Here is a 21783-nt window from a genome sequence, read left to right on the forward strand (position 1 = left end):
ATCTGAGCTTCCCTGCCCGCCACGATGAATGGCTATCCGTATCCCACGCGGCCCTTCAACCAGGCCAACAATGCAAACATGATGATGAGCATGAATGGGGACGCCATGAACGGCTTCAACATGGTCGAGGGCCAGTCACTGGACTCAATAGTCGCGCAGAACGACAAGGACAACCGCCGACGGAGTATGCCCGTCTACGCCAGAGGGCCGCCGCAGCAACAGCAGCGACAACAACATCAGCAGCAGCAGCAGCAACAACAGATGAACATGGGCAGCCCCGACACGCGCAGATTAAGCATGATGCATTTTGGAGACCCCAATGGCAGCGAAATGGACGACTTCCAGTTTGACATGTCCAACGCGGCCATGGACAACATGATGCGCAGCAACACCTTCCCGCGAACAACCGCCGACATACAGGGCGACCAGCTACCTGCTGCGGACCTCAATATCAACACCCAGTTCCAAAGCCAGGCCTCTCCGTTTCCAAGCATGGCCACTCCTGGCTCTGCGTACGCTTCGCCCATGCACCAGAAGAACTCTCTCGACCTGGACATGGGATCCTATCAGAACGGCTTGAACATGCCTCTGGACATGGACGACTCGCTCAATATGATGCCAACCGATATGAACATGTTTCCTGGCAGCCAGTTCAACACTTCCATGTTGGATTCCCCCATTAACCAGGACTTTGTTGGACCCATGCCTGCTGCTCCCCAAGGTAACAACACGCCATCAGGACAGTCGCAAGACCATTTCAAGCGGCCTTCACTGAACAACACGCCCGAAGTCAAACCAGGCAGATCCAGCTTCCTTAGCCGCACCACTAGCCAGGACCAGTCCAGCATGCGTTCTACTTCCCGGCCCCAGAGCGAACATCGCTCCTCCACCAGTGTTCCGACACGCATGACTCTGACCTCACTACAGAATCAGCAACCTATCGCACAGGATCCTGCACAAGACCTACCAAAAGAGGTTATCAACAAGCAACTGCAAGATTTTAAGATGCCATGGCAGCAGCCTGCAGGCGGGTTTCCGTCCACGATGCATCACAATCCTCACATGAAGACACAGTTTAAGAATGCTTATTCGTCCACCGGATTCGACATGCTCGGAGTACTAGTAGGTTCCAGGACTACTTCTTCTGCACGTTAAATGCTAACACATGGACAGATGCGCGTAGCTACCAGACCTGACCCCCAGATTGACATCGGCTCTGTTGATCTTTCGTGCGCTTTTGTCGTTTGTGATGCCGAGCTAGACGACATTCCCATTGTTTACTGCTCAGAGAACTTCGAGCGACTCACCGGCTACACAAGACACATGATTCTTGGGCGAAATTGCCGCTTCTTGCAGGCACCTGACGGAAAGGTCGAATCTGGAATCAAGCGAAACTACGTTGACGACGATTCAGTCTACTATCTCAAGAACATGATCGAGAGTCGTGCAGAAGCGCAGATTAGCTTGATCAATTACAGAAGAGGCGGCCAACCGTTCATGAACCTTCTGACCATGATTCCCATCGCTTGGGAACCTGGCGGCAAGATGAAGTTTTTCGTCGGCTTCCAGGTTGACCTTGTGGAGCAGCCCGGCGCCATGACGAACAAGAACTCAGGTAGGCTCTCATATCTAACGAACATGCCCGTGTATGAACTGATCGTATTGTAGATGGCTCTTACCGAGTCAACTACCAGCGCGGGATGTCGATACCGAGTTACGTCTTCAGCGACCACCACAAGCCACAACAAGCCGAACAAGGCCAGACCATCTCCAAAGACGAGGTGTCCAACGTACTCGCTGCGTATAGCGGAAGCGGCGATTCCGAGATGACGAGACGTATTTGGGATAAGGTCCTGCTTGAGAACAGCGACGACGTTGTCCACGTCTTGTCACTCAAGGGACTCTTCCTGTATCTATCACCAGCCAGCAACAGGATACTAGAATACGACCCCAGCGAGCTCGTCGGAACAGCGCTTTCGTCCGTCTGCCATCCCAGCGACATCGTTCCTGTAACGAGGGAACTGAAGGAGACTACGAATGGCGCATCTGTCAATGTTGTGTTCAGGATACGGCGCAAGAAGAGCGGATACATGTGGTTCGAAGGCCATGGCTCCCTTCATACCGAGCAAGGCAAGGGTCGGAAATGTATCATCCTCGTCGGCCGCGAACGCCCAGTTTACACTTTGAGCAAGGCCATTGTACGCGAGTCTGGCGGCGTCGGTGATAACGAGCTGTGGACGAAGATGTCTACATCAGGCATGTTCTTGTATGTTTCATCAAACGTGCGCCAGTTGCTCGATAAGCAACCTGAAGACCTCGTCGGCACTAGCATACAATCTCTCATGCGGCAGGAGTCCAAGATCAACTTTGGTCGCATACTAGAGCTTGCCAGAGGAGGCAGGAAGGGCGAGGTCAAACACGAAATGATCAACAAGCGTGGCCAGGTTCTACAGGCTTTTACGACAATATATCCCGGAGACGCAACCGAAGGCCAGAAACCTACCTTTGTCGTTGGGCAAACACGACTGCTCAAGTACTCACGGAATAGTAATGCCGGCCGTCCATCCATGTATACGAATACCAAGCATGAGCGCGACTCTCACAACTCTATTCATACTCAGATGTCGGGAGCAGCATCACCTGCCGCGGGGTCCATGACTGGTCCTACTGGTTCGAGTACGCCAATGACGTCCAATACCAATCCACTCTTCGTCACTACTGAGGAATCTCCTGCTACATTTGCTGGACACAATGGCCTCCAACTCGGACATCAGGATCAAAGTCTAGCCTCAGATGACAACGTATTTGACGAACTGAAGACGACGCGAAGCACAAGCTGGCAATACGAGTTACGACAAATGGAAAAGCGGAACAGATACCTAGCAGAAGAAGTCCAGAGCTTGTTAGCAGCTAAGAAGAAGAGGAAACGCAGAAAGGGTGCCGGCCAAATGCAGAAAGATTGTGCAAACTGCCATACGAGAACAACACCCGAGTGGCGCAGGGGTCCTTCAGGGAATCGGGACCTTTGTAATTCGTGCGGACTGCGATGGGCCAAGCAGGTAAGTTATGCTTCTCGCCAGAACGACATGGTTTTGGTCAACGCTAATGCTCTTCGCAGCAAGGGCGAGTATCACCTAGGACATCCTCCGCCGCAAGCGATAAGAGCAAGAAGAGCAGCGCTTCACCGCGCCACTTCCCAACAAGCCACCAGAACCACCAGACTATCCTGCCTCATTCGATACCCGACACTGGACAACAATCCTCCATGCCTTCGGCAATGTCTTCATCAACTAAGCGATCGCCGCAGCAAGGCAGCATCAGCGAGTCTCATGCTACAAAAGCAGCCCGTACGGAAGTTGCGTCTTCGCAAGGTTTCATCCCCCCACCGGCGATCGATGAAGTAACGGAGCCGGAATCATGAGCATGATTGATCGGAGCAGCCTCTTCTCTACTACTACTTCACAGTTTTCCTCTTCTGTTTCGTGTCATTCTCCGCTTTGGTCCAACGATACCCCATTACTTATATTCCCTTTAACGAACTTCACATTCGCTTGCCGAGAGCGAACCGTCTTGTGGGCGAGTTATTAGACTCATGCATGCCCTTCTTTCCTATCGTTGTTTGATGCTTTATGATTTGGGGCAACAAGAAACTGGGGTGAGGTTGGCGCACGTGGCTGAGGTCTTCAGCTACCGGGTTCTTTACACTGCGAGGTTAAAAGATGAGGGGCGATAGGCACGTATGTCTCGCGCATACTTTTTTTTGGTGAATTCCGCTTCTACTGTTCTATTGTATATATCAGCCACAATCGGTAAATGTATGGGTTGGTATGCCAGGATGCGTGGAGGGCACGACTGACTCGATCAGCTAAATATCACGTCAGATCATATTACATCAAATGAATAGTGGACCCAAACTAAGATGATCTGTACGAACTGCAGTAAACCCCAACGTGCCCCTTGACCCATGGATCCATATGCACTTCTTCCCCGCTCTCTTCCCGCCCGCATGCTCGCTCGCTTGTCTTGGACGCAACAATGTCGAGGAGGGCCCTGACTGTGGCGTAAAGTGGACTTATCATCTAGACAAAACTCATGCGGCAGTTGTATCACAACATGAACAGCTAAACCCAAAATCCGGCCCTTTTCTCATGCTTGGTAATATGCTCGCACAGGTGTTGGTCTGGAGCGCACAGCTGCTGCGCAACTTGGCGTTTGAACGTGAAGTGCGATAAGAGCGTATCATTAATCATGCTCGTGATTATGTTATGGACTCGCCGTAGGCTTTGTCTTGCTTCGCTTGCAATCAGACATCCCGCGCGTAAAAACGTGACATGGCCGCGGAGGGTGCTGGAGGCAGGCCCTAGAATGCATGATGTGGCGCTAGAACGCTGCATGTTCCACGGAAGCAGAATGAGGAACACACAGGGGGGTCAGGAGAGCTGCATGCAGGTTCCCGGGCACTTAGCCCCGGCAGCACTCGTTAGTTCCAAGGTTCTTGGAAGGGCAGATTACAACCAGATTTGGAGGAGAGGGGGCCTAGGAAAAAAGGTCAATGCCAACTACGCAGGCCTCTCTGTGTCCCAAGATGCAGCGGTTGCTGTGCAGAGTCTGGAGCGTCGTGCCTCGGTATCGCTTTGTACCGTGGAAGAAGGCTCCAATGACGAAAGTTTGTAGGGCAAATAAACTTCGTCCATCGCACGTTGTTACCCACATGGCTTGGGCCTCCTCCCTCGTTCCCCCCTCATCAAGCCCGCAGCAGCCTTCCAATCAAACAAGTGGGGCCGCCATCCGGCCTTGATCCTTTGCATCCTTCGATCCCCTGCGGCCTAAGCGTCTGCGCCTTATCTGGGCTCTGACGATGTTTTCCGGGCCATGACATGAAGGCGCGGCAAGGGTACAAGGGTTAAACGTTCGCACCGAAAGTCAAAGATGGGATGGGTATGGCTCGGATGCCACAGCGAAGGAGGCTACGGGGGTACCCAGGGATCATCGTCTCTCATTTCTTTTTTTTCGTCCGAAGCCGGCCAGCTTCATGCCTGATTCATATCTAACGTTGCGCTTTGGATACTAGGGACCGTTTTGGGGGGGCACTGTTCGCTTCATTAATTTGTTGTTGGGGCTTTCACTGCCGTGGGTATTACGATTACGAGGTAAAGCCCGCGCTGCGCTGCCTCTTCACTTTTCTGGTTCTTGGGATTTTTGGACTGCCGACGACAAACGCTGTCTTGACACGAGTCGCAATCCTTCGCGCGACATCTTTTCTTGTTTCTGTGCCGTGGTTTACTTTTCGTCGGACCTGGGCAAGAAACGGTACCCATTCCGACTGCAATTCCGACCGCGAATTACAGGAACCTTGCGATCACGTTTCTGGACCGAGTCGATAGGATCCCGTTCCTGGAGGAGTGTTTGGTTTAGGAAGGCGGTTTGCGGCAAGCGCATCCACGAGCGTAGACAACTCGAAACGGACGCGGTTACGACCCAACTACCCGCTGCGTAGAAATCGCATACGTCGCAGGAACCACAGCAGTTCGCACCAGGGCAACGCAAGAGGAGGATACAATGGATGAGAACAACAGGATAACAATCACGGTGTGTGGAGACGGAGGATGTGGTATGCGCGAACCAATGGCCGACATGGAGCATTGAGGGGCTGACTTGGGTGTAGGAAAAAGTTCAATCACATTACGGCTTGTCAGGAGTCAATGGACATCTGAGTATGATCCTACGATAGGTTCGTCGCCTTGCGCCTACGCTCGTCGCATTGAGCATTACACAGCTAACCTGCCTGTAGAGGACTCGTACTCTGTAACCCGAACCGTCGATGGAGTCCCTTATTACCTTATGCTTACGGATACTGCGGGCCAAGAAGAATACCGTGGTCTCTGGGCTGCTTCGAACCTACAGTCCGACGCCTTCCTCCTCGTCTACGACATTACGTCTGCCAATTCGCTCGATGCGCTAGATTACTTCATGGAGATGATAGAAATGGAGACGGAGAACCGATTAGACAATGGCAAGATACCACCGATCAAGTGCGTAGTAGGCAACAAGTGCGATTTACAAGGGCAAAGAGTCGTAGAAGCAAAAACAGGTCTCGAGTGGGCGCGACGAAGGAAGTGTGGCTTCATGGAGACGAGCGCAAGGGAGATGGTCAACATCGAAGAGACTTTTGCTTGTAAGACACCTGCGTCGCAACCACATCGCATACAAGATGATGTGAGCAGGAGAGGAATTGTTCAAGACTTGCTAACGTTTATTAAAGTACTCGTACGTCGCGTAGTAGAAGCACGCCGGCTCACTGCTGGAGACGGCCCTGCGAACCGAACTGCCGCCTTGCCTCTTCAATCGAGTCCGAACCGAGACCCAAATGACTTTGCGGCCCATACAGAGAATGAAAAGGATAGCGAGGACGAGCCGAAGCCGAGCTTTTGGAAGAAGCTCAAGTGCTGGTAGTCGCATCGGATATTTCTACGCATTACGAATGATCTTAGATGTTGCATGGGACATGTAGCACGATCTGCATCTTCTCTGCACGTCTTATCCAGATTACAGCGACAATGTCGCTAGGGGGGGTTTTCTATACCTGTTGCTAGTCTATGGCTCTTCTGTTGGAAACTGGAAGAGCCTACTCAATCTTTCTGTTCATCTCCTTGTCTGTATATATGTATCGATGGGATGGGCGTAAGGCATCCGTACACGCATTGCATGGAACTGCTGATTAGCGGGAACCGGGGATCATGGGATACACTAGGTGGCTATCTGAGTTTCTGGTCATTTTCACGGCGTTTCAAGTCTTGCGTCTGCGTCTTTCCTAGAACCGCTATCCATGTTCATGTCGAACTGAAATGATTCTGTTACAATCCCAAGACACAAGCTAAATAGTGCAAAATATGATCATTTTGAGGCATGGGATGCAGCTAACCATCGGCTATCCAAGGACACCGCTAGCGCGTCTGTGCGCAAGCACGCCATTGGCCTTTGGAGTCTTTGCATGGCTCTGAATCACTTCGCAATAGCCGTGAGTTGCGTTCTTGATCAAAGACTCTGCAAGGAAATCTCCCATTTCCTAGTGCTCACGCAAGGAGCATATACGGTGTCTTGGAAGTTGGTGACGTCGTAATTGCCCCGCCATAAGCGCCGTGTCTACTGCGATAAGGGAGCAACAAGCAAAAAGAGCCATTGGAGACACAGACAGTGCGCAGAGCAGAATGTCAAAACCTCATATTGAGCACGAGGAGCCCGTTCAGGATGGCCTCTCTCGAACACTCAAGGACCTGTTCGCAGGGGCAGTGGGAGGAGTCGCACAGGTACTTCTACAACTGTGTCTGTTACCAGCCCAAACTGAACCTCGTTTTCTAGGTACTCATAGGTCAACCTTTTGACATTGTGAAAGTCAGGTAAGTTGTGACTGTACTGAATGTATGTGAGACATACACTGACTTCGTATCTTCACATCTGCAGGCTACAAACAACATCACAATACTCTGGTGCCCTGGACGCCGCGACCAAGATCTACCAAAACGAGGGGGCACTCGCTTTCTACAAGGGTACGCTGACACCACTCATCGGAATCGGAGCTTGTGTATCTGTTCAGTTTGGGGGCTTCCATTATGCGCGACGTGCCTTTGAAGCTAGCAATGAGGCAAAGACCGGAAAAGGCCAACTCTCGTACTCACAGTATTACGCCGCTGGTGCTTTCGCCGGTGTCGCCAACACCGTTCTGTCTAGTCCTATCGAGCACATCCGCATAAGACTGCAAACACAGCCGCACGGCGCGAACCGCCTCTATGCCGGCCCAATCGACTGTGTGCGCAAGCTCACTGCACACCAAGGCATCCTCGGCGGCGTTTACCGCGGCACAGCTGTGACATTCATGCGCGAAGCCCAAGCTTACGGCTGCTGGTTTACTGCATTCGAGTACATGATGAATGCGGATGCTGCGCGCAACAACATTGACCGATCAGAAATCCCAACTCTAAAGGTTGCCGCTTATGGTGGACTCGCTGGTGAGGTGCTTTGGATAAGCAGTTATCCGTTCGATGTGGTCAAGAGCAAGATGCAGAGTGATGCGTTTGGCAAGGAGCAAAAGTACAAGAGTATGAGGGACTGCTTCGCGAAGACATATAGGGGAGAGGGTCTGGGTGGCTTCTGGAGGGGTATTGGACCGACTCTGTTGAGGGCTATGCCGGTGTCTGCGGGTACCTTTGCTACGGTCGAGGTTACGATGCGATTCATTAGCTAAGGACGGACACGAGTTCGCACCGAGTTCGGCAGATTCGCGATGCCGGAGCTCTGTACGATAAGCCAGCCCTACACGAATATATCTGATCAAGGCACAGTGCGGTTTTGAAGGATGCCTTGGATGATCTATCGTAGATGCACATGGAGAGCACGATCCGAAGAGGGTCTGCAGCATATACTGTTGGTAGAGCGGCCGATATACATGTGCGACGCAATTGACTTCGTACTGCTCTAACAATGACTAGTTATACGGAGTGATACGACAGCAAGTGTGTCTCAGCTTGTATCGTTCTTGCTTCGCAGAATGTTGCATGGCATTGCACCCAACAAGCCTAGAGGCTATCTTGTTTTACCACTCACTCAGCCAGCCTCGGGATACTTTCCTTTCCCTTAGCATTTTCCATCCTTCGTAGCGCTATCCAAAGCCATGCTGACCACCCGCAGCAGAATCTCGTATTCCAGACGCGGCACGCTTTCGGCTGCAGTTTCGCTCCTTCTTGTGCATTACGCCGGGTACCAACATACCCTTGTCCCCAACGTTGCCGTGCCGCCTCCCCCGAAGCTCACGCCACATCTGCAAGCCACACGAGATGAGCACAGCGTGAATGGATTACTCTCGAAATTGCACAACCATTTTGTATTGGCACGGCCGGGGCCCCCGGGAGTAGTGCTCTATATGCCGCAGTGCCGCTGCGAACATGTGGATTTTCCTCTTGGACCAACAGCCGCGCCGAACTATAACTGCTCTCAGTCCAAATCGTTCGTAAAAGAAGGTGTCTCGAGTCTTGACGTACATGAAATTGAGTCCCAGAAACCTGGTTCAGGCATCAGGACATTACCGAGGAACTCCCGATTAGGTTGAGAACACTACCTTGCGGCGCAGCCCGCACTGCCCATCAAACGTTACGCAAGGGTTTACCATTTTGAGCTAGAGATGCAACTCATCCGAAATCATGGGGAATTTCCCTGTGATATCAATACTTGTGATGTCTACCCACACGCTGCGTGTCTGCTTTCCTCAATTTGCTGCTCTACATCCATATCGGCCCCTTGTCAATCATCCCTCACACCGTAGAAGGGAAGCACCTACGAGACAAACCACGATTACGATCGCTCAGAAAACAAGTACAAAATGGGGTTTGGCACCACACTGAAGAAATTGAAGTCGACCTTCAGCCCCGCAAAACCGTCTACTCCATCCAATCAATCCTCGAAACACACACGATCTGAAGAAGACCTCGTTTCTATGCAATTACCACTACCACGGTACAATATGCAGCCACATGCACATTCCGAAGCGGCACTCCATCGATCAACAAGCCAGATCGTGTGTCACTCACCGTTGGACAAGAGAAATCGCGCTGGAAAACGAAAGAGTCGAATGAGCAAGGATGATCAAAATGAAAGAGGGGTTGGCGAGGATAAGAGGAGGTATACGACTACTACGAGAGTACTGTTCTCATCCACACAATTTGATACGGTGGATGTGAAGAAACCTACATGATGGGTGCCAATGAGTATGTTGGTGAGCTGCCAGTGGCTTGTGTTCAGAAAATAACTCAGAACAACAGATGAGAAGAACGGATCAAGATTGACGGCGTCATCTTTGGAAACTAGGTCGGTATGAAGCACTACATTCGCGTGGACATGAAATGCGCCAGTAGCAGAAGGACACGGTGGATATGTTCACAAGGCGCTGACACACCTCTCTCGGGCGTCTTTATCCACTCGCAACATTCTCTTCCATTTCTCTATTCTACAAACATCATTTGTTGTATTCTTTGGAGACCAATAAGGAGTTCCTAGCATTTCCGGAGTATGAGGCATGCACTTTTGTTGAGGCTTTGGACCATGATGACCACGATATCATGGATGATGGAAAAACTCTCGACTCCCCTTGTAGTCGACCAAGGAGCGCAATACATTCTTGCATTAGTATGTAATCAGTTTATCTTTTCGGAGACCACGCTATCCTAAGGGGCATAGCTGTTTTATTGTTTATTGTTACAGGCTATCTCAAAGCCACTTAGTGCAGTCACTCGCTTCAATGAGCAGCTAGAGTAGACATAGGCGAATAACCCTTTGACAACTTGATCTGGCCATGACGTAAAATTTACAGCCACCCCACCCTCCTCCCAATAATACTCACGCCTCCGAGCGCAGCACTGATTCCCGTCCAAACCACCAAACTGCCATATGGCGTCCCATATAAGCCATGATCCCCAATATTACCCGTCTTCATCAGCGCTTCACTGACCGGCCCACTCACGACATTACCGATGCCCCTACCCATCGACAAGAACGAGAAGACCATAGAACTCTCCATCTGACCCGTGTTCATCTGAACTGTCCGCATGATGCCAGGCCAGGTGTTGGTGAAGCTGCCCGCGAAGAGACCATACATGAAGCAGAAGATAAGCAGCGGCGGTAGTGAGGTGCTGAAACCCCAAATCAAGAAGACGGAGAGCATAGCGCCGATGGTGGAGATGAGAATGGCGGTGGTGACATGCGTACGGTCGACAATACTTCCCATACTGATAGACCCTATGACGGCAGCCATATTTATGAGAATGATAGGTAGAGCAGAGACTGCGCTGTTGAAACCGAGAGCTTTTGTATATGTAGGAAGATAGATGGAAGGGATAAAGAAGCCCAGTCCTTGCATAATATTCCCAATTTGCAGGACCCAGAAAGACCTGTTCGTCAGAAAAGTGAAGGTAATGCGAGACCTATTAGTTGCTGGGACGGGAAGCCGTGGTTTCAGAAAGAAGGTGAGCGGCAAGCCGACGATAAAAAGCACGATCGTCCATATGCGTAGCGCTGTGCGGAAACCGTAGCTGTTGAGTAGAAGCTGCAGCAAGAGCGGAACGACGATCCCTCCAAGCCCTGTGCCTGCCCACATGATGCCGAATGCGAGACCCTTGCGTCTTATAAACCACTCATCCAGGAAAGTGACGACAGGGCTATATGCGACGGCACCACCGATGCCATAAAGGATTCCTTGGGTGACGATAAGTTGTGGTACGGTCGTACAAAGTGAGCTCAGTCCAAGCGAAAGACACATGATAAGTAAGCCTGCAACCATTGCCTTCCTCTTATGTTGCGGCCAACGTATGAGCGATCCGAATGTGAACGGTGCGACCATATAAAGTATGCCCATCGCGGAAGTTCCGATAGCGGGGATGCCAGACGCGCCCGAGAAGGGTAGCGATGAGCTGTAGTACTCTTGGAAGATACCGTATGACCATGGAAAACCTGAGATTATGTTAGCAAAGTGTCCAAGCATGCCTAATAGCGTGGCGAGATGATAAGCATGGCTTATGAAGTGTGTAGCGCTTACCCCACACCATCATCTCTATCACAAATGCAGCGGCAAGGAACAACCAAGCGTCCTTTCCTCCGTCAGTTGGTGGTAGTGTTATCTCGTTTTCAGGCTCATCGGTCCATCTTGAGTTTGTTTCCAGCTCGAAACGCGATTGGTTGTCGGGTGTGGTGCTCAAGCTCACAAGCGCTGATTGGGACCTAGTCGCCATGTTGTGTGTCGGATAGAGCGTCCAAAGATTTCTTTAATTCTGGAGAGACTGATTGCAAATGAACTGAATCATATGTCGGAAATCCCGCGTCTGTCATATGATCTCAACATAAAAGACATGACAAGTGCTCGATAGGAGTTTCGCCGGATGAAACCCTACTCCACCACAGAAGAAAGCTGCCCAGGTGAGTTGTCAGGCTCTAATCCAGGAAGAGAAACTCAATCCATCATCGAGAGCGGGGTATGATTGATTGGTAGGTATGTCATGATGAAGCACTCTCGCGTGGTACTACCTAGGTAGTTAAATGCCGCTATCTGTCGGAATGAGCTTGGGAACGTGAGTATTCCGAAATGCGTCGGAGCAATGTACATCGGACTGGAATAATTTGCCGATATCGCTGCGCACACGCACCTAGCACTACTTGAGAACACATCTTTTTGATGGTAAAAGGTCTGACATACGATGTAGAGATACTTTTGGCATAAGGAAGATGGCATTCCCGTGCTGATTTGTAAGTCGCGCGCTAGCCATTTCTTGGTTGTCGCTCCCGCTGGAGGCAGGATAGCTTCGCACGTAAGCCACGCTATGCAAGGGAAAACCCAAACACCCTACTAGGCAACTACAGGGGACTAATTAATCTTTCTTTGTAGAGCGATACTCTACCTAGACGACTACAGGGGTGGCGTTCGATTTTTCCCTTGCATGGCATGAGCGGAGAACATCCTCCTCAACTCGATCGCACTATCCTATGCCTTTTCGGGCTCATCTAGTAAATAGCCCTCTCTTCTACCCAATACATCCTCAATGGTCTCATCTGTAAATCTCAAGTCTTCCTCGAGTGGCACTGTGTCTTTTATCTTTAGAAGCATAACAGGTAGGGCGATAACCAAGCTTCCGGCCAACAACACCCAGGTGGACAGGAAGATATCCATGTAAGGCCTCTTGTAGCCGTCTATACGGAACACTACAGCCGCACCTGCTGATTGGATACCTTTGTAGAAGCCCGCGAAGTTGGCAAGCTTGCGGCTGTTGTTGGAGATGGCACCCATGAACCTAGGAAAAGTTAACACAAAAAGGGACCGTCAGGTGAGCCAATTACCAGTAAACACATGTTTGCCAGGCTGCATCGTAAAAGCCGTAGCTCATGTATAGAACCATTGGGCCACCATATCCACTATCGGTCCAGTCGTAGAGGTGGCTTTTATCATCGCGACGATACTGTCGTTGGAAGACATACCCTCCGCCCCAGACAGCAAAGGTCAGACTGAACATAACCACCCAGGCAATTTTGGCCCGGGTAGTCCTTCTGATATTCGGAAAGTCTAGCGCGAATCCGAATACAGCGGCTCCAAAAATCTGCGATATCCAATCTGAAGATCCGTATACGAAGTCAGTATATGTCTCATGTGTAGATATTGCTGGGATTTTACTAACACAGCGTGTTATTCAGAGCGCGAGTCCGCACGTTAAACCGTGCATAATTGACGTCATTGAACTGGTATGTATAAAACCAATTCGAAGCAAAGAACATTGGAAAGAGGAGGATGATATATGGATCCGTACTGAGAGTCTCCCAGAGGCCGAAGATCTCGGATTGCCAAGTTGGATTCTTCATCATGATGATGCGAGAGCCATCGCGGCGTATGACGTGCTTGGCATCGATGAGTGTCCAGGAGAGGCACGCGCCGAAGAAGGTGAGAACTATAAAACCGATATATGTACCGTCCGTAACTGCTGCTGTAGTTCCGTCGCGGGTGTTGAAGTTGAGCGCCAGTTGCACCTGGTATATGAGTCAGTACCTAGGTATCCGTTGCCTACACGCCACAACCGCCACGATAGCCAATGACCACATATGTGTCCACAACCATGATTCTCTTGTTGCCTACACGGTATTCCGGGAATTTACTTACCAATCCGCCTATAACAGCCTACAGATACGAGGTCAGTGTATGTCTCATATGCATTCCGCACAAAAAGTTGCGACTTACTCCCATGTTGAAAATGATCCAGAACCAGGAGATATACCGGCCCTTCATCTTTTCACTTGGGTACGCAAGAATGATAGCGCCCTGAGCTGACCATAAAACACCAGCGCAACATCCCAGCAGGAAACCGGAGAAAACCACGTAGCCCAAGTTCTGAGTCTTGTTGAAACAAAGCAGTGCACTGACGTAGATGCAGTACCCCAAGCCGCCGAAGGAGAGCGCAATTCGAATGCCGAGGACGTTCGTGATAGTACCGGCGAAAAACCCGACGACGGCGAAGGTAGCATAAAGCGTAGTGTTAGCAGCATTGCTGGCATGAGCATCATCGTCAAGACCTGCTGCGCCTATCCCGTTGACGGCATTGAACATGCCTGCATAGTGTCAGCAGCTTCTTCATTAATTGGATGATGCGATAGATCTTACCAGGACACAGGAAGCACACAAACGAAACCAGTATCAACTGTGATTCTGGCGATGCATAGTATGGAAGTTTAATGGGTCCGATTCTCAGGCTTCTGTACTTCCATCCCCGTCGTCTTTCAAAACTTCCTTGATCATCATCACGAACTGGCGCTCTCGGGTTCGCCCATATGCTTTGGTTGGGTCCAGCCATCAAGGCTGATGTAAGCGGTAGTTCGTCTTGTAAGACTGGAACCTTGTGTTCATGCGGTTGATTGATGCAATAGGGTTATGAATGCTGTTGACGAAAGGACACGATGATCAAGTTCCAGGAAGAGGGTAAGGGATGAACAAACAAAAGAAGGGTTTCAGATGTTGTGTAGGGTGCCTTGTACACCGTTTTGCAACCCGGTTTTGTTTGGTCTCGTACGTTGGGGGCCAGGCTGCCTAGGTCATTAGTCAACGTACATACACGCTTTTGTGTTCTTTGGTGAAGGAAATGATTGGCGCAATGCATGATTGTCGTAGCATAGGCTTGCTATGTTTAGATCAAACGGCTGTGTTACTAGGCACTGCCTTCCTTCGTGGACCTAAACTTGGTGGAGAATACCTCTTCGAGATTGGTATCGTTATAATCGTTGAGGTTTTCTTATCTTACTATCCATGTTTGGATCAGTTCACTGCTGGTTCTTGGGCTCGAACCAGTTACACGACTAGGACTGAACAAGAATTCCATCCTGAATAGCTCGATCGTTGCGTGTCGGTAAGCTTGCCTCGTTCCGGTGGGGAATCACCCCCCTCGCATAAGTTTGTGGCGCCCCCCATCCTTGGTAAATAGGCACAACTCGCCCCTGTGGACGCGACTCTGGTGCGCCATAGAGATAACGGTAAAATGTGTAAATACTCACTGGGGGCCATGGAACGCCATTTGCGCAGTTAGCTAGGAGACTGGTTTATTTGCGGTCGGGTGTGGAAGCCTAGATCGTGATAACTTTTGGCCCCATCTTCTTGCTGACTTACAGCCACACTATTCTTTACATGTGCACAAAGCTTTCCGTATGATGTTTGTAATAGGTCGGCGTCTCATGGCGCACCTCGACCAGTACGTGCAGCCATTTCCGCCCCTGGCTAAAGGATTCGCATGATTAACCATCGACGTGAATACGCAAGGATAATGTGACACCATTGATTTCACTGAATCCGATCATATGGGCCATCGATATACCTTTCGTATTTCTACTGGACAAAGCAGTTCCACATTGGCGTACCTAGTTGTACTCGAAGTTCAATGTAGTTTTCTTGGTCATACCCACCATATGACACATGTCCTTGTGGCGCAAGCCATTGCCTGCATGGTTATCAGCGCCCAATGCCAGATTCGTTGCACTGCCTTGTGTGAGTTTCCGCAGCCGACAGTGCACTTCATCCTGCGAGTCACACTCATCGCAGTGCCCACGTCGATTGCTAGCGATGGCGACAGTTGCGTCCGCACCTGTAGATGCAGCCTCTGCTGTTATCGCTTTGAACAAAGCGGCTTGGAGATTATCAGTATCCCTTTCCGAACTCAACAAGGACGCAAACCCCGGCAATGCATCCCTCAAAGATCTCATGAGTGCAGTCAAATCGCTCGGTAACGAGTGTTACCAGATTCACCTCAAGTTAGTAGAAGTCGCAAGCAAGACGAAGACAGGGTCTCTTCCCGCCCACGATGGCGACGGCAGAATGTGGGCTTGTCTTACTACTCAGGTGGAAGACGCGAGCCAGACAGTGCAGGGCCTGGAGTCGTTTGTCAAAAGCGTCAGGATGGAGGAAGCAAATGAGGCCAGTCTAGTCTTCCAGCCGCATCGCCTGGTGCAGATAAACAAGAGTAAGGATCAAATCGGGGAGATGGTAGCGAATGTACGCAGACATAGTGACAACCTGAGAACTACATTACGACTGGTTCACACGTAAGTTGTTCTTATCCCAATGAGTATCCGCTAGATGCTGAATCTATTACAGTGTACTCGCCCATCTTGTACCTGTCCGTCCCGATCAACTGCCTGTACATGACGTTGTGGAGCTACAAAACGTGGTCAACAAACTGCAACACTCATCTCGTATCGGTCCTGCCTGGCGATATTCTCACACAGAAGCCACGTTGATGCAGTATGCGCAGGAAGTCATCGTTAGAGAGATGAATATTGCCGGGCGAAGTCCAGCTGCCAACCCGATCGCCCAGACTTCACATGTGGAAGATGACGATAATCGGGTCCCACAGTGGATGGAGTCTATAAGAACGATACGAGAAGATCAGCAGGAATCGAGGACCTCTTTCGTAGCCCCTGCCATCTCTTCAAAGAGCCCTGGAAGAACGCATAGTGTTACGAGAAATCTGTCACCGGTCCAAGATATGCAACAACGTGAGGCGTCCGATTCGGATGATGATCTGGATACCGACTTCGCAAAAGCAGCATTGAGCACCGGTTCTCAAGCGTTCGATTCCGGTCTATGGGTGAGGAATGTCCCTGTACGAACTGCATGTGAGACATACGCTGACTTCCTACACGCACCTCTTAGGAAGAAGCGGACTCTCTGCTCCAAGAAGCCCTGAGAATACTGCTGCTGCTGCAAAAGCGAAAGCAGGCATTCTGTGACGTTTTCAGTCTGCACTACAAACTGGCAGTCTGTGCGTACTACGTCCAGGGACCTGCGGATGCCGAAAAGGCTTTGATCGGATTCGTTGAGCTACCAGCGGACTCGGATAAAAAACGTGAATGGGTTCACAACACCACCCACTTGTTAGCTCTGCTGTACGTCCGCATGAATCGTCTCGATCACGCACGAATCGAATGCGAAAAGGCCTTACAAGCACGGCGACGACTGCAGGGAAAACAAAGTGCCGCCTCTTTAGAATCGATGGCGCTCATGGCACACATCTATGTATTGCTTAACAACCGCGCGCTTGCAAAATTGTGCCTTGCCATGATACCAGATGCCAGTCGGGAGGCCGTGTTGAGAGTGGTCGAAGAATCGCTTGGAAAAGATATAGAGCACCTTGATTTCGCCTCGCTGCTATCACGCGTAAGACCTGTCGAGGTCGAGGCCGATACAATGGTAGAGAAAGCTCACAGCAGACTCTCTATAACAACCTCTGAGGCGTCCCTGGATCACAATGGAAGCGACTCAGCATCTGTGATGGTCAAATCACATGTTGCTGACACTTGGCAGACACCTCGAAGTTTTGCTTCCGAGAACGTTACCTTGGTAGATTCAAGTCCTACCATAAAGAGATCACACCACTCTGTATTGGGGCAGACAGAGCAGAAACCTTCGAGACATGGAAGCCAAGTACGAAATTACTCTCCCAGCGTAAGGAAAGCAGACGTAGAGGTTGCGAGCTCGCACAAATCCAGGAACGAGGAAACACCCAAGGCAAAGCCGCCCTCCCGTAAAGAGATACTCAATAAAGTTGGCTGTCAACCCCGAGACCGGAGTGAGGAGGCTGTCTGCGATGGGGACCACGGAGCTCTGATGACTGCACTAAACAAAAAGAAGGGGTTCTGGCGGTCGAATCTGCGTAAGCGTGGCCGCCCAGAGCGGGTGACAGCACTGCACTTTGCCGCACTATTTGGTGAACTTGATATGGCGCGAGCCCTGATACACGCAGGTTTCAGCGTCAACGAAGTCCCTTTCGGCTATTCAACGACTCTGACGCCCCTGAACTTCGCCATCGGCGCCCGGCAGGTGGCCATGGTCGACTTGCTCACTGCGAATGGTGCGGTACCGGCTGCACCAGACACATGGTCAACATTGGCAGGGCAGCTGATGAGCCGGTCATGGCTGATGAAAACAATGTCCGAGGCTGAAAAGCCTATGGTCCCAAAACGCATAACCGAGACTATGAGTGTCTTGCTTCACCGCGGATGGGATATCAATGCCCCGATAGCGGCATCCGGAGAGACTGTTTTGCACCAAGCGGTATGTTTTTGGACTGGAGCATACAAGTGGGATTTAAGTCTTCGCGCTGTGGTAACTTCATTCCTATGCGAGAGAGGGGCAAATCCATTTCAGGCGAACTCAGAAGGCAAGACCCCTTATGACATTGCGTCCGCCTCCGAACATCGGGACCTTATGGTGATTATCGAAGACCATTCCAGGCAGAAGAGGCTCTTGGGCACACCGGCGATGCCAGTTGAACTGCCCGGTCAATTCCAGTGACATGGCTGATGCGGTTCTGAGTTGAGTTGCCTGGAGTACACCGGCTTGCACAAGCCGCTGAATTCAGCGGAACAGATGGCCTGGAACAGATGAAACCTGAGTTGACGAGCGTCATAAAGCCTTCTTGGAAGTGACAAGCATCAGGGATAGAGATGGCCGGCATGTAATGATGAAATCGGTCTGTAGCTCATAGACGCGCTACAAGCGTGAACGCATGTCCTCGTGAATTCGCCTATGTACTTGGACGACAATAGGAAAGGCTTCTACAAAGGCAAGTGTACCTTTGAATAGATATGTAATGTGTTTGCAAGGCGTATACAACAGGTCCACTAGAAGAATTAACTGCGAAAGCCTCCCAGTTGGCTGGTGGTAGTAACAAAGAGTAAGGAGAACCGGCCGTTTTCCTAGAAGAAGACTACTGGATCCGCCTGTAGTTGACTGAGTCCGGGCAAGGAGTCATGCATGACGGTACAGAAGACATCGTGCGACGCTGGCGGATCATCCTGCTTATCCGTCAAAGGTGTAAGTCGTACATTGCGGACTTGATTCTTGGCTTCAGGGCTCAGATGGCGTATAAAGTCCAGAACAGGCAAATAGTTGAATGCATAGAAATGGAACTGGTTCTCCGAGTATATAATTTGCAGGCATTCGTGATAGATTAGGCGGTTCGTTCGTAAGACATCCAGACTCAAGTGTCTGTCGGGGTGAGGGCGGCAATTCTTGTTCCATTTCCTGCTGATGGATCGTGCGTCGCAATCCGTGTAGAGAATAAATCGCTTGTTTGATGATGGTAAGACATATCGGAGGATCTCTCTCCGAATTTCAGACGGGATGCGTAGCAAAGGTGGGTAGGTGTCCAAGGGTGATATGGTTTCGGCAAGCGAAATTTGTTTCTCTACACTCTCTTTTGAACGACGTTCCAGGCGACGCAAGCAGATGTCCTCGGTCGTCTTGGGTGTGGGTGCCATCTATACAGACGTCAGTACTAGACGGATTTCATGGGCACTACATGACCTGACCTTCTTGGCAGATGTCTTGGCCGGCATGCTCGTAATGTCAACGCTTACGAGAGAGCTCGATGCAGTTGGGAACAATGGCAAGTCCTGCGGTAGGTTTCGATCGTATTGGCAATCAACCCTGGGAGATGAAGCGGTCACGAGGTCATATGTGCCGTGTCAGTGTCACTATGCAGCACAGAATTGTTCGTATGAATACGTCGATGAGAAGTGGTTCAGGCTGGGGACTTCTGCGATATGCGACGACGTAGCTGTGGTACAATGCATGGAAGGATTGTAGAATGCCGGGCGAAGGTTGTCAACAGAAGTCGGGAAACTTACGCACGGCCCTCTGGCTTGGCAAAGGGTCGTGCTCTGGAGATTGGGAAAATTCATGGGACGCGTTTGTTTGATCCCCGCATACAGCTGCGCATAGCTCACCGTACCCCTCACAACACACCACCAGCTTTGTTTGAATTTCAAAGTTTCCGCAATCCGGACCCGAGTCTCTTTGTTTCTATAATCAGCCAGCATGTCGTTCGGCGGTCAAACACCGACGATTGTGGTGTTGCGGGAGGGTAGGTGCCTCGACACTTTTTGATACATACATTGCTAATAGCCCCAGGTACCGATCAGTCACAGGGTCGCGGCCAGGTAATATCAAACATCAACGCTTGCCTTGCTGTGCAGGCCACGATCAAAGGAACTCTCGGACCATATGGCGGTGATCTACTCATGGTGGACGAGAATGGCAGGCAGACAATCACAAACGACGGTGCCACGGTCATGAAGGTAGAGTATACTGCAGACGGTCCAGCGCCATTCTCACGTCTAACCGTGCCCAGCTCCTTGATATCGTCCACCCCGCCGCCCGCGTCCTCACCGACATCGCACGATCGCAAGATGCCGAAGTGGGCGATGGTACCACTTCCGTCGTGGTCATTGCAGGAGAGATACTGAAGGAGATCAAGGACTTTGTCGAGCAGGGAGTCAGCAGCCAGACTATCATGAAAGGCCTCCGGAGAGCGTCGCATCTTGCTGTCAACAAGATTATGGAAATCGCCGTAGACACTGCCGAGGGCAACCAGCGGGACACTCTCCAAAAGCTCGCTGCGACCGCCATGAGCAGCAAGCTGATCCACAGGAATGCTGACTTTTTCACCAAGATGGTCGTGGACGCTGTGCTCTCGCTCGACCAGGACGAGCTGAACGAGAAGCTCATCGGAGTAAAGAAGATTACTGGTGGTGCGCTCCAAGACTCGCTTTTTGTCAATGGTGTCGCATTCAAGAAGACCTTCTCATACGCCGGTTTCGAGCAACAACCAAAGACCTTCAAGCAGCCGAAGATCGTGTGCCTGAACGTCGAACTTGAGCTAAAGAGCGAGAAGGACAACGCCGAGGTACGAGTGGAGCAGGTCTCGGAATACCAGGCGATAGTCGACGCCGAGTGGCAAATTATCTACAACAAGATGGAAGCGCTGTACAAGACGGGTGCCAAGGTCGTCCTGAGCAAGCTCCCCATTGGCGATCTGGCGACACAGTACTTTGCGGACCGCGACATCTTCTGTGCTGGACGCGTAGCCGCAGACGATCTCGACCGCGTGTGCCGCGCAACAGGCGCGAGCCTTCAGTCCACGTGCTCTGATATCCAGAGCAAGCACCTCGGAACCTGCGAATCGTTTGAGGAGCGACAAATCGGTGGCGAGCGCTTTAACTTCTTCGAGGGCTGCCCGGAGGCCAAGACTTGCACACTGGTGCTTCGTGGCGGTGCAGAGCAGTTCATCGCCGAGGTCGAGCGAAGCTTACACGACGCAATTATGATTGTCAAGCGTGCGATCAAGAACAGGAACATTGTGGCTGGAGGTGGTGCCGTCGAGATGGAGATCTCGTCATACCTGCACAACTACGCCGACAAGAACATCCCACATAAGCAACAGCCTATTATCAAGGCGTTCGCGAAGGCTCTCGAGGTCATTCCCAGACAACTGTGCGACAACGCCGGTGTCGACGCGACGGACATTCTCAACCGGCTCCGCGTAGAACACAAGAAGGGCAACATCTGGGCTGGTGTTGACTTCACAACAGAGAGCATAGCGAACAACATGGAGAGGTTCGTCTGGGAGCCTAGTCTGGTCAAGGTCAACGCTCTGCAGGCAGCGACGGAGGCGGCATGCTTGATCCTGAGCGTTGACGAGACAATCAGTACGTGAGATCATATTCGAGGGCGAAACAATGCTAACAATATGCAGAGAACCAGGAATCACAGCAACCACAAGCGCCCAACAGGCCGCTGCCGCCTGGCGCTGCACAGAGGGCGTTGGGTGGACGCGGACGTGGCCGCGGGATGCCCAGACGGTAAAGACACCAGAGCAGAAGAGGGGGTGTATACCAAGACAGAGACGCCTATGCTACGCCATGTTGTAGACGCGG

At 51.1% G+C, this 21783-nt stretch overlaps 7 protein-coding genes across 7 annotated transcripts; 4 read left to right on the forward strand and 3 right to left on the reverse strand.

The window, feature by feature from the left end:
• Positions 1 to 24: 24 nt before the first annotated feature.
• ACET3X_000645 (uncharacterized protein) lies at positions 25 to 3421 on the forward strand (the record flags this gene model as incomplete). The annotated part of the gene is made up of 4 exons (XM_069447963.1): positions 25 to 1122; positions 1174 to 1615; positions 1669 to 3059; positions 3119 to 3421. 4 exons carry the CDS (start codon positions 25 to 27, stop codon positions 3419 to 3421), a joined length of 3234 nt encoding a protein of 1077 aa, XP_069310887.1.
• A 2138-nt stretch (positions 3422 to 5559) lies between these two features.
• On the forward strand, positions 5560 to 6453 carry ACET3X_000646 (uncharacterized protein; the record flags this gene model as incomplete). Its single annotated transcript, XM_069447964.1, has 4 exons — positions 5560 to 5611; positions 5666 to 5731; positions 5792 to 6175; positions 6263 to 6453. The coding sequence occupies 4 exons, from the start codon at positions 5560 to 5562 to the stop codon at positions 6451 to 6453; spliced, it is 693 nt and encodes a 230-aa protein (XP_069310888.1).
• A 755-nt stretch (positions 6454 to 7208) lies between these two features.
• On the forward strand, positions 7209 to 8242 carry ACET3X_000647 (uncharacterized protein; the record flags this gene model as incomplete). Its single annotated transcript, XM_069447966.1, has 3 exons — positions 7209 to 7307; positions 7360 to 7397; positions 7462 to 8242. The coding sequence occupies 3 exons, from the start codon at positions 7209 to 7211 to the stop codon at positions 8240 to 8242; spliced, it is 918 nt and encodes a 305-aa protein (XP_069310889.1).
• A 2112-nt stretch (positions 8243 to 10354) lies between these two features.
• ACET3X_000648 (uncharacterized protein) lies at positions 10355 to 11774 on the reverse strand (the record flags this gene model as incomplete). The annotated part of the gene is made up of 2 exons (XM_069447967.1): positions 10355 to 11496; positions 11582 to 11774. 2 exons carry the CDS (start codon positions 11772 to 11774, stop codon positions 10355 to 10357), a joined length of 1335 nt encoding a protein of 444 aa, XP_069310890.1.
• Positions 11775 to 12520: 746 nt separating this feature from the next.
• ACET3X_000649 (uncharacterized protein) lies at positions 12521 to 14372 on the reverse strand (the record flags this gene model as incomplete). Its single annotated transcript, XM_069447968.1, has 7 exons — positions 12521 to 12827; positions 12874 to 12948; positions 12994 to 13144; positions 13209 to 13554; positions 13763 to 13817; positions 13854 to 14130; positions 14183 to 14372. 7 exons carry the CDS (start codon positions 14370 to 14372, stop codon positions 12521 to 12523), a joined length of 1401 nt encoding a protein of 466 aa, XP_069310891.1.
• Positions 14373 to 18762: 4390 nt separating this feature from the next.
• ACET3X_000650 (uncharacterized protein) lies at positions 18763 to 19404 on the reverse strand (the record flags this gene model as incomplete). Its single annotated transcript, XM_069447969.1, has 2 exons — positions 18763 to 19326; positions 19378 to 19404. 2 exons carry the CDS (start codon positions 19402 to 19404, stop codon positions 18763 to 18765), a joined length of 591 nt encoding a protein of 196 aa, XP_069310892.1.
• Positions 19405 to 19885: 481 nt separating this feature from the next.
• ACET3X_000651 (uncharacterized protein) lies at positions 19886 to 21712 on the forward strand (the record flags this gene model as incomplete). The annotated part of the gene is made up of 4 exons (XM_069447970.1): positions 19886 to 19931; positions 19979 to 20145; positions 20199 to 21555; positions 21603 to 21712. The coding sequence occupies 4 exons, from the start codon at positions 19886 to 19888 to the stop codon at positions 21710 to 21712; spliced, it is 1680 nt and encodes a 559-aa protein (XP_069310893.1).
• Positions 21713 to 21783: the final 71 nt, after the last annotated feature.

Source organism: Alternaria dauci, chromosome 1 (genome assembly GCF_042100115.1).
Source record: "Alternaria dauci strain A2016 chromosome 1, whole genome shotgun sequence".
Classification (NCBI taxonomy): Eukaryota; Fungi; Ascomycota; class Dothideomycetes; order Pleosporales; family Pleosporaceae; genus Alternaria; species Alternaria dauci.